Source organism: Salmo salar, chromosome ssa06, assembly GCF_905237065.1.
Source record: "Salmo salar chromosome ssa06, Ssal_v3.1, whole genome shotgun sequence".
Lineage (NCBI taxonomy): Eukaryota > Metazoa > Chordata > Actinopteri > Salmoniformes > Salmonidae > Salmo > Salmo salar.
Window position 1 is genome coordinate 85779785 of NC_059447.1, and position 12582 is coordinate 85792366.

Sequence of the window (12582 nt, forward strand, 5' to 3'; positions counted from 1 at the left end):
TAAGATCCCATTCTCACAGAGTACTGCAAGATGCCACTCAGGGTAAGATCCCATTCTCACAGAGTACTGCAAGATGCCACTCAGGGTAAGATCCCATTCTCACAGAGTACTGCAAGATGCCACTCAGGGTAAGATCCCATTCTCACAGAGTACTGCGAAATGCCACTCAGGGTAAGATCCCATTCTCACAGAGTACTGCGAAATGCCACTCAGGGTAAGATCCCATTCTCACAGAGTACTGCGAAATGCCACTCAGGGTAAGATCCCATTCTCACAGAGTACTGCAAGATGCCACTCAGGGTAAGATCCCATTCTCACAGAGTACTGCAAGATGCCACTCAGGGTAAGATCCCATTCTCACAGAGTACTGCGAAATGCCACTCAGGTAAGATCCCATTCTCACACAGTACTGCGAAATGCCACTCAGGGTAAGATCCCATTCTCACAGAGTACTGCAAGATGCCACTCAGGGTAAGATCCTATACTCACAGAGTACCGTAAGGGGCCTGAGGGTTTGTCAATACTAGTCCCCCCCCCTTGTTGTTATGGGTGAGAACAGCTCGGTTGACACCCCTTGCCTCCCTCCCTCTCTCCCTCCCTCCTCTCCCTCTTTCCCTCCCTGCTCTCCCTCTCTCCCTCCTTCCGCTCACATAAACAGAAGTCTTCACTTCCTCTCTTCTCTTTCCCCTGGGTGGGGGGGGCTGATATACTGTAGGTGTGACCTCTGTCTGATGACACGTCTGTATCACTCCTAGCTGATAACACGGTATCTAGTACAAGTACATTCCGAGTACATACTGTACCTAGAACATTCATTTAACCTCTAGGGGACCCCCTTCCCGTTCTCATCTCAGTAACGGGATTGCTTGACAAGATAGCAAAAATCTAATAATTTCAATTTCTCAAACAATCAACTATTTTACACCATTTGAAAGATAAACATCTCTTTAATCCAACCACGTTGTCCGATTTCAAAAAGGCTTTACGGCGAAAGCATAAAGTTAGATTATGTTAGGACAGTACAAAGACAAATTACACACAGCCATTTTCAATGCAAGGACAGGCGTCACCAAAAGCAGAAAACCAGCTAAAATTATGCACTAACCTTTGACAATCTTCATCAGATGACACTTCTAGGACATTATGTTAGACAATACATGCATTTTTTGTTCTATCAAGTTCATATTTATATCCAAAAACAGCATTTTACATCGGCGCGTGACGTTCAGAAAATGTATTTCCCCCAAAACCTCCGGTGAATCAGTACTACAATTTACAAAAATACTCGTCATAAACGTTGATAAAATATTAAACTGTTATTCAAAGAATTATAGATGAACATCTCCTGAATGCAACCGCATTGACAGATTTCAAAATAACTTTACTGGGAAAGCACACTTTGCAATAATCTGAGTACTGTGCTCAGAAAAATACACTACGCAATACAGATAGCCGCCATTTTGGAGTCATCTAAATGCATAAATAGCATTAGAAATATTTACTTACCTTTAATAATCTTCATCATAAAGCACTTCCAGGAATCCCAGGTCCACAACAAATGTTGTTTTGTTTGATAAAGTTCATAATTTATGTCCAAATAACTCCTTGTTGTTCGCGCGTTCAGTTCAGCTACTCCGAATGTAGGAAGCGCGCGGAAAATGTGACGACGAAAAGTTAAAAAAAATCTATTTACGTTCGTTCAAACATGTCAAACGTTGTATAGCATCAATCTTTAGGGCCTTTAGAACGTGAAGATTCAGTAATATTTCAACCGGACGGTTCCTGTGTCTTGAAAAACATTTTGTAACAGAGCTACCTCTCGCGTGAATGCGCGCCAATGAACTGACATCCTTCCCTGGGTGACCAACTTCCCAGCCTTCTCATTCGGTCTCTGTTCATCATAGACGCCTCAAACAACTTTCTAAAGACTGTTGACATCTAGTGGAAGCCTTAAGAAGTGCAAAATGAATCCTTAGTCACTGTGTGTTCCATTGGCAATGACTTGAAAAAAGTACAGGCACAAGATTTTCATTTCCTGCTTGTATTTTTCTCAGGCTTTTGCCTGCCATATGAGTTCTGTTATACCTACAGACACCATTCAAACAGTTTTAGAAAAATCTGAGTGTTTTCTATCCAAATCTACTAATAATATGCATATTCTAGTTTCTGGGCCAGAGTAGTAACCTGTTCAAATTGGGTACGTTTTTCATCCGGCCGTGAAAATACTGCCCCCTAGCCCAGACAGGTTTTAAACAGGAAACAGACTTTTACCTACATGTACGTTCATTTGCAGAATCTTAACAGGATATTGATTTGAATACTTAATTGACTTCCAACAGTTTGGAAGAAGACAGGGGTCCAAATACCTGAATTTAGAATCAGTGGGAGGGAGATATGTTAACTCTTTTCAGAATTTATTTCCTCCAACTTCTGACCACCCACCACCAAAATGATTCATCTTCATTTCCTCTCAACATCTTACTTTCCACTAGTAGCTACTACCTGGAAGGGTTTCAGCAGCGGGATACTGACTTGTCCTTTGTGTTTCCTCCAGCTGCTAACTGAACACTATGAGCAGAGCTGGATGTACTACTGTCTTCCCTCGGGGCTGGGGAGCTCCGGCATGGCCTCAGAGGAAGAACTGCTGCTCACCAAAAAACTATTCTGGGGAATATTCGACTCGCTCTCAACAAAGGTACGGATGATACTGTTATGTGTAATCTTTGTTCTCCCTCAGGACTGCTTTTACAGTGCCTTCGGGAAAGCATTCAGACCCCTTTGACTTTTTCCACATTTTGTTACGTTACAGCCTTATTCTAAAATTGATTAAAATGTTTTTTTCCTTCATCAATCTACACACAATATCCCATAATTTTGCAAATGTATAAAAAAAACTGCAATATCACATTTACATAAGTATTCAGACCCCTTACTCAGAACTTTGTTGAATCACCTATGGCAGCGATTACAGCATCGAGTCTTCTTGGGTATGACACTACAAGCTTGGCACACCTGTATTTGGGGAGTTTCTGCCATTCTTCTCTGCAGATCCTCTCAAGCTCTGTCAACTTGGATGGGGAGCTTTGCTGCACAGCTATTTTCAGGTGTCTCCAGAGATGTTTGATCGGGTTCAAGTCCGGGCTCTGGCTGGGCCACTCAAGGACATTCATGGACTTGTCCCGAAGCCACTCCTGCCTTGTCTTGGCTGTGTGCTTAGGGTGCTTACGGTCGTTGTGCTGAGTGCTTTGGAGCAGGTTTTCATCAAGGATCTCTCTGTACTTTGCTCAATTCATCTTTACCTCGATCCTGACTAGTCTTCCAGTTCCTGCCACTGAAAAACATTCCCAAAGCATGATGCTGCCAAATAGTTCAATCTTGGTTTCATCAGACCAGATAATCTTGTTTCTTATGGTCTGAGAGTCTTTAGATGCCTTTCGGTTAACTCCAAGTGGACAGTCATGTGCCTTTTACTGAAGAGTAGCGTCCGTCTGGCCAGCTCTAGGAAGAGTCTTGGTGGTTCCAAACTTCTAACATTTAAAAATGATGGGTGCCACTGTGTTCTTGGGGACCATCAATGCTGCAGAAATGTTTTGGTACCCTTCCCCAGATCTGTGCCTCAACACAATCCTGTCTCAGAGGTCTACAGACAATTCCTTCCACCTCATGGCTTGATTTTTGCTCTAACATGCACTGTCAACTGTGGGACCTTATATAGACAGGTTTGTGCCTTTCCAAATCATGTCAAATCAATTGAATTCACTACAGGTGGATTCCAATGAAGTTGTAGAACCATCTCAAGGATGATCAATCAAAACAGGATGCATCTGAGCTCAATTTCAAGTCTCATAGCAAAGGGTCTGAATACTTTAAGCCTCCATAAGGTATTTCTGTTTTTAATACATATGCATTCAAATGAAAAAAAACTGTTTTTGTTTGTCAATATGGGGTATTGTGTGTAGATTGCTGTGGATTTTTATTTATTTCATCAATTTTAGTATAAGGCTGTAACGTAACAAAATATGGAAAAAGTCAAGGAGTATGAATACTTTCCGAAGGTACTGTGTATAATGCTAATGGAGGCTTAAAGTCTTACGATACATGACTTTACGTCTGACTGGTTTACATCTAAAAACCATCACAATCTGGAGTTATAGTCCAGAGCCCAACCCGAATCAATTCTTACAATATCAGACGCAGGCTGGATATTTTTTTTTCATGCCACGAAAGTGTTTCTCCTGGCAAATAGGTCCCTGTTTAACCTCTCTGGGCTAGGCGGGACGAATTCGTCCCACCTACGCAACAGCCAGTCTAATCCAGTGGCGCGATTTTCAAATACCTTAGAAATGCTATTACTTCAATTTCTCAAACATATGACTATTTTACAGCTATTTAAAGACAAGACTCTCGTTAATCTAACCACACTGTCCGATTTCAAAAAGGCTTTACAACGAAAGCAAAACATTAGATTATGTCAGCAGAGTACCCAGCCAGAAATAATCAGACACCCATTTTTCAAGCTAGCATATACTGTCACAAAAACCCAAACCACAGCTAAATGCAGCACTAACCTCTGATGATCTTCATCAGATGACAACCCTAGGACATTATGTTATACAATACATGCATGTTTTGTTCAATCAAGTTCATATTTATATCAAAAAACAGCTTTTTACATTGGCATGTGACGTTCAGAACTAGCATACCCCCCGCAAACTTCCGGGGAATTTACTAACAATTTACTAAATTACTCTCGATAAACGTTCACAAAAAGCATAACAATTATTTTAAGAATTATAGATACAGAACTCCTCTATGCACTCGATATGTCCGATTTTAAAATAGCTTTTTGGTGAAAGCACATTTTGCAATATTCTAAGTACATAGCCCAGCCATCACGGGCTAGCTATTTAGACACCCAGCAAGTTTAGCCTTCACCAAAATCAGATTTACTATTACAAAAGTTTGATTACCTTTGTTGTCTTCGTCAGAATGCACTCCCAGGACTGCTACTTCAATAACAAATGTTGGTTTGGTCCAAAATAATCCATCGTTATATCCGAATAGCGGCGTTTTGTTTGTGCGTTCCAGACACTATCCGAATGGTAAATAAGGGTCGCGTGCATGGCGCAATTCGTGACAAAAAAAATCAAAATATTCCATTACCGTACTTCGAAGCATGTCAACCGCTGTTTAAAATCCATTTTTATGCCATTTTTCTCGTAAAAAAGCGATAATATTCCGACTGGGAATATCCTTTTAGGTAAACAGACAAAGGAAAAGAAAGCTTTCGGTCGACGCGAGCACGAGCCTGAGTCTCACAGTACTGTAACCAGCCACCACCCAAACGCGCTACTTTGTTTCAGCCAGAGCCTGCAAAGCCACGATTCAGCTTTTTGCCGCCTTCTGAGAGACCATGTGAGACGTAGGAAGTGTCACGTTATAGCAGAGATCCTTTGTAATTGATAGAGATGGTAAAGAAGTTCAAGAAATGGTCAGACAGGGTACTTCCTGTACAGAATCTTCTCAGGTTTTGACCTGCCATTTGAGTTCTGTTATACTCACAGACACCATTCAAACCGTTTTAGAAACTTTAGGGTGTTTTCTATCCAAAGCCAATAATTATATGCATATTCTAGTTACTGGGCAGGAGTAGTAACTAGATTAAATCGGGTACGTTTTTTATCCAGCCGTGTCAATACTGCCCCCTAGCCCTAACAGGTGCACTGGGTGTTTTCAGAAACCTGTCTTTCCAGGTTCAGTAAGTTTTTGTTCTGTTTCCAGGTTCAGTAACTGTTGTTCTGTTTCCAGGTTCAGTATCTGGTTTTCTTTTTCCAGGTTCAAGTTCTGTTTGACTGAGGCTTTTATTATGACTGAGGTTTTTTTATCACCAGAGTCTAAGTGTGTCTCTCTAGGAAGCAGAAGAGAGTGAGAGACTGTGAACGGAGCTAAAGTGTCGCTGAAATATGAATAATTTATGAGAATGTGACAGATCACTGCTCTCTGGCTCTGCAGAGTGTTTCTCCTCTCTCCCTGCAGGAGCAGACATGTCCTCTTTTGACCCAACTATCCATATCTAAGAGAGCAGGAGATATAATGGCGCTGTATGGTATGGCTGCTGTTTTACGGGGCCCCTAAACAACTGTGCTATTTTGTTTGTTTTTTCACATTGTTCATAACATATTTTGTACATAAAGTTGCTGCTACCGTCTCTTATGACCGAAAAGAGCTACTGGACATCAGAACAGCGATTACTCACCTCGAACGGGACAAAGATTTTTGTTTTAATGAGTCCGACGCGAAGGATATACTGCTTTCCGGAGACCAGGCCCAAATCCCCGTCATTCCCATGAAGAAAAGGCAGAGATACAGAGGGAGAAGGTCGGGGTGCCTTGTGAGGATTCAGAGGCGAGTGAGTAAATCACCACTACCATCGGTTCTATTGGCCAACGTGCACTCACTGGAGAATAAACTGGATGATCTATGGTCGAGACTATCCTACCAAAGGGACATTAAAAACTGTAATATCTTATGTTTCACCGAGTCGTGGCTGAACGATGACATGGATCATTTCGAAGGCCGTCTATTTACTACCACAAACCGATGCTGGCACTAAGACCGAACTCAACGAGCCGTATAAGGCCTTAAGCAAACAAGAAAATGCTCATCCAGAAGTGGCACTCCTAGTGGCCAGGGACTTTAATGCAGGCAAACTTAAATCCGTTTTACCTCATTTCTACCAGCATGTCACATGTGCAACCAGAGGAAAAACTTGAGACCACCTTTACTCCACACAGAGAGACGCGTACAAAGCTCTCCCCCGTCCTACATTTGGCAAATCTGACCATAATTATATCCTCCTGATTCCTGCTTACAAGCAAAAACTAAAGCAGGAAGTACCAGTGACTCGCTTAATACGGAAGTGGTCAGATGATGCGGATGCTACACTACAGGACTGTTTTGCTAGCACAGACTGGAATATGTTCCGGGATTCATCCAATGGCATTGAGGAGTATACCACCTCAGTCACTGTCTTCATCAATAAGTGCATTGACGACGTCGTCCCCACAGTGACCGTACGTACATATCCCAACCAGAAGCCATGGATTACAGGCAACAGCTGCACCGAACTAAACGCTAGAGATAGAGCTTTCAAGGAGCGGGACACTAATCCGTAAACTTATAGAAATCCTGCTATGTCCTCAGACAAACCATCAAACAGGCAAAGGGTCAATCCAGGACTAAGATTGAATCCTACTACAACAGCTCTGACACTCGTCGGATGTGGCAGGGCTTGCAAACTATTACGGACTACAAAGGGAATCCCAGCCACGAGCTGCCCAGTGACGCAAGCCTACCAGACGAGCTAAATGCCTTTTATGCTCGCTTCGAGGCAAACAACACTGAAGCATGCGTGAGAGCACCAGCTGTTCCAAACGACTATGTGATCACGCTCTCCGTAGCCGATGTGAGTAAGAGCTTTAAACAGGTCAACAGTCACAAGGCCGCTGGGCCATACGGATTACCAGGGCATGTCCTCAGAGCATGCGCAGACCAACTGGCAAGTGTCTTCACTGACATTTTCAACCTCTCCCTGACCAAATCTGTAATACCTACACGTTTCAAGCAGACCACCATAGTCCCTGTGCCCAAGAATGTGAAGATAACCTGCCTAAATGACTACCACCCCGTAGCACTCATGTCAGGACCTATATACTAGGTGGTGTCAGAGGAAGGCCCCAAAAAATTGTCAAAGACTCCAGTCAACCAAGTCAAAGACTGTTCTCTCTGCTACCGCACGGCAAGCGGTACCGGAGCTCCAAGTCTAGGTCCAAAAGGCTCTTTAACAGCTTCGACCCCCAAGCCATAAGACTGCTGAACAATTAATCTGAAACGCCCTGGCCATAGAGAGGGGTTTTTTGTTCTTTATTTTGGTTAGGCCAGGGTGTTACATTGGGTGGGCGTTCTATGTTTTTTTTCTAGGTTTTTGTATTTCTGTGTTTTGGGCCGTGTGTGGCTCCCAATCAGGCACAGCTGAAGTTCGTTGTTGTTGATTGGGAGTCACACATAAGGAGCTGTCACAGGATCCAACGAAAGTGGCGCCCCTCCTCGGTCGGGCGGCGCTCGGCGGTCGTCGTCGCCGGCCTATTAGCTGCCACCGATCGTTGTTTCTGTGTCGTTTAGTTTTGTCTGTCTGTTCCGCACCTGTTTTGTGTATGTCATTAGTGGGGACTTATTTAATGTGTGTTTTCAGTTGGGATTTCGTGCGGGATTGTTTATTGTCCACGTTGTGTGATCGATAGTTTGTTTTTTGTGGAAGGATTTACCGGGCTGCGCTCCTTGCCTTAGAAAGTGTATTTTGTTTGTGCTGTACGGGCGCAGTTAACCAATTACTGGAACTTTGTATAGCACCCTGTGCTTTTCGGCGTGTGTGTGAGTAGGAACATTAAAAGACACTCACCTCCAGCACCTCTGTCTCCTGCACTTGATTCCACCTATCCGCCAGTCCAAGTCAAACGTGACAGGAGCATGTTTTTCCTTTGGGTTTTGTGGGTAATTGTATTTTGTTTCTGTTTAGTTTTGTACCTAGCAGAACTGTAGGCTGTCGTTCATTTTCGTGTTTTGTTTAAAGTGTTTCTATTAATTAAATATTGAATATGAACACTCACTCCGCTGCGTATTGGTCCACCTTTTCCGTCGATGACTTCTCTGTTTCATCTGACGACGAAGACAGCCATTACATAATCAAATGTCCACCCGGACTATTTACATTGATCCCCCCCTTTGTTTTATACACTGCTTCTACTAGCTGTTTATTATCTATGCATAGTCACTTTACCCCTACCTACATGTACAAATTACCTCGACTAACCTGTACCCCCGCACATTGACATACCCCCTGTATATAGCTTAGTTATTGTTATGTAATTTTATTGTGTACATTTTATTTTTTTTTAACTTTAGTTTATTTAGTACATATTTTCTTAACTCTATTTCTTGAACTGCATTGTTGGTTAAGGGATTCTAAGTAAGCATTTCACGGTAAGGTCTACACCTGTATTCGGCACATATGACAAATAACATTTGATTTGATTTGACAAAGAGACAGAGAGAAAAGAAAGGGAGATAGAATGCGAGAAAGTGACAGACAGTCTGAAAGACTTTCTAATAATTGTTTGTTACCTCAACCCTCTGTTTGTCTCCCCTCTGTCTCCCACTGTCTCTGTATTCTCCCCCTGTCTCTGTTGTCTCCCCTTCTGTCTCCCTCTGTCTCTGTTTGTTACCGCACCCCTCTGTCTCCCTGTCTTTGTTGTCTCCCCTCTGTCTCCCTCTGTCTCTGTTTGTCTCCCCTCTGTCTCCCCCTGTCTCTGTTTGTCTCCCCTCTGTCTCCCTGTCTCTGTTTGTCTCCCCTCTGTCTACCCCTGTCTCTGTTGTCTCCCCTCTGTCTACCCCTGTCTCTGTTGTCTACCCCTGTCTCTGTTGTCTCCCCTCTGTCTACCCCTGTCTCTGTTGTCTCCCCTCTGTCTACCCCTGTCTCTGTTTGTCTCCCCTCTGTCTCCCCCTGTCTTTTTCTCCCCTCTGTCTCCCTCTGTCTCTGTTGTCTCCCCTCTGTCTACCCCTGTCTCTGTTTGTCTCCCCTCTGTCTACCCCTGTCTCTGTTGTCTCCTCTCTGTCTCCCTCTGTCTTTTTTCTCCCCTCTGTCTCCCCCTGTCTCTGTTGTCTCCCCTCTGTCTACCCCTGTCTCTGTTGTCTCCCCTCTGTCTACCCCTGTCTCTGTTGTCTCCCCTCTGTCTCCCCCTGTCTCTGTCGTCTCCCCTCTGTCTCCCCCTGTCTCTGTTGTCTCCCCTCTGTCTACCCCTGTCTCTGTTGTCTCCCCTCTGTCTACCCCTGTCTCTGTTGTCTCCCCTCTGTCTACCCCTGTCTCTGTTGTCTCCCCTCTGTCTACCCCTGTCTCTGTTGTCTCCCCTCTGTCTACCCCTGTCTCTGTTGTCTCCCCTCTGTCTACCCCTGTCTCTGTTTGTCTCCCCTCTGTCTCCCTCTGTCTCTGTTGTCTCCCCTCTGTCTACCCCTGTCTCTGTTTGTCTCCCCTCTGTCTCCCCCTGTCTCTGTTGTCTCCCCTCTGTCTCCCCTGTCTCTGTTGTCTCCCATCTGTCTCACCTATCTCTGTTGTCTCCCCTTCTGTCCCCCTCTGTCACCCCCTTCTCCCCCGTCTCTGTTTGTTACCTCACCCATTGTCTCCCCCTGTCTCTGTTTTCTCCCCTCTGTCTTCCCCATACAGAAGTTTGACTCTGACCTGTTCAAGACTGCCATGGCCTGTCTGAGTGCCATTGCTGGGGCATTACCACCTGACTATATGGATGCCAGCCCCGGTGTCACCCTGGAGAAGCAGGCGTCTGTGGATGCACACGGCAACTTCGACCCCAAACCCATCAACACTGCCAAGTGAGTGGCCTGGGACAGAGAGAGAGAGAGGTTTTGACATTTAAAAGCTCTTATTGAACCCCTCGCAAAGTGAATTACCAATTAGAACATCAAGGTCAGGATCCACAGAACACTTGCTATATTGTATTTACTTTGCCACCATGGCCTTTTTTGCCTTTACCTCCCTTATCTCACCTCATTTGCTCACATTGTATATAGACTTATTTTTCTACTGTATTATTGACTGTATGTTTGTTTTACTCCATGTGTAACTCTGTGTTGTTGTATGTGTCGAACTGCTTTGCTTTATCTTGGCCAGGTCGCAATTGTAAATGAGAACTTGTTCTCAACTTGCCTACCTGGTTAAATAAAGGTGAAATAAAAAATTAAATAAAAACACACAGCCTCATCACAGCACCATGTACTAAAAGATGGGAGCAGAGGGAGACTAGCCCTACTGCACTAGATGTCTAGGTTGTATTAAAATAAAGGACTAGCATTAGAGTCTATCTTCTCCTTCTTTCTAGTATGTCCCTTCCAGAGAAACTGGACTACATCGCCAACAAGTTTGCAGAGCATTCCCACGTCAAATGGTCCTCAGAGAAGGTACTGTAACCTCAACAACTAGGTTTAAACGCTGCCTTTCCTGTGTAAGAGTCTAAATGTAAGGTCTTTACATGGCCTAACTCCTAGACTAACATGGCCTAACTCCTAGACTAACATGGCCTAACTCCTAGACTAACATGGCCTAACTCCTAGACTAACATGGCCTAACTCCTGGACTAACATGGCCTAACTCCTGGACTAACATGGCCTAACTCCTGGACTAACATGGCCTAACTCCTGGACTAACATGGCCTAACTCCTGGACTAACATGGCCTAACTCCTGGACTAACACGGCCTAACTTGGCCTAACTCCTAGACTAACATGGCCTAACTCCTGGACTAACACGGCCTAACTCGGCCTAACTCCTGGACTAACACGGCCTAACTCCTGGACTAACACGGCCTAACTCCTGGACTAACATGGCCTTACTCCTGGACTAACATGGCCTAACTCCTGGACTAACATGGCCTAACTCCTAGACTAACATGGCCTAACTCCTGGACTAACATGGCCTAACTCCTAGACTAACATGGCCTAACTCCTAGACTAACATGGCCTTACTCCTGGACTAACATGGTTTAACTCTTGATCTCCAGGTGACAGCGGGATGGAAAATGGGAGAGTGCGTAGATGATGATGCCAAAACTCACCCTCTGCTGAAGCCTTACAAGTCACTCAGTGAGAAGGTACTGTTGATACTATAACCCTAATCTGTCACTCAGTGTGAAGGTACTGTTTATATTATAACCCTAACCTGTCACTCAGTGTGAAGGTATTGTTTATATTATAACCCTAACCTGTCACTCAGTGTGAAGGTACTGTTTATATTATAACCCTAATCTGTCACTCAGTGTGAAGGTACTGTTTATATTATAACCCTAACCTGTCACTCAGTGTGAAGGTACTGTTTATATTATAACCCTAACCTGTCACTCAGTGTGAAGGTACTGTTTATATTATAACCCTAACCTGTCACTCAGTGTGAAGGTACTGTTTATATTATAACCCTAACCTGTCACTCAGTGTGAAGGTACTGTTGATACTATAATCAAATCAAATGTATTTACATAGCCCTTCTTACATCAGCTGATATCTCAAAGTGCTGTACAGAAACCCAGCCTAAAACCCCAAACAGCAAGCAATGCAGGTGTAGAAGCACGGTGGCTAGGAAAAACTCCCTAGAAAGGCCAAAACCTAGGAAGAAACCTAGAGAGGAACCAGGCTATGAGGGGTGGCCAGTCCTCTTCTGGCTGTGCCGGGTGGAGATTATAACAGAACATGGCCAAGATGTTCAAATGTTCATAAATGACCAGCATGGTCAAATAATAATAATCACTGTAGTTGTCGAGGCTGGAACAAGTCAGCACCTCAAGAGTAAATGTCAGTTGGCTTTTCATAGCCGATCATTGAGAGTATCTCTACCGCTCCTGCTGTCTCTAGAGAGTTGAAAACAGCAGGTCTGGGACAGGTAGCACGTCCAGTAAACAGGTTAGGGTTCCATAGCCGCAGGCAGAACAGTTGAAACTGGAGCAGCAGCACGGCCAGGTGGACTGGG

The 12582-nt window shown here is 44.1% G+C and overlaps 1 protein-coding gene across 5 annotated transcripts in view; it reads left to right on the plus strand.

Moving 5' to 3' along the window:
- Positions 1–12582, plus strand: part of LOC106608253 (ryanodine receptor 3) — a 288745-nt gene that overhangs the window by 190034 nt on the left and 86129 nt on the right. For all 5 annotated transcript variants that reach the window (XR_006770345.1, XM_045721102.1, XM_045721103.1 and 2 more), the window contains 4 exons: positions 2555–2695; positions 10277–10440; positions 10947–11025; positions 11624–11713. Coding sequence is in view for 4 of the 5 variants with exons in the window: in XM_045721102.1 (XP_045577058.1) it covers positions 2555–2695; positions 10277–10440; positions 10947–11025; positions 11624–11713 (474 nt within the window). In the remaining variant the exon portion in view is untranslated. The remainder of the gene's footprint in view (positions 1–2554; positions 2696–10276; positions 10441–10946; positions 11026–11623; positions 11714–12582) is intronic.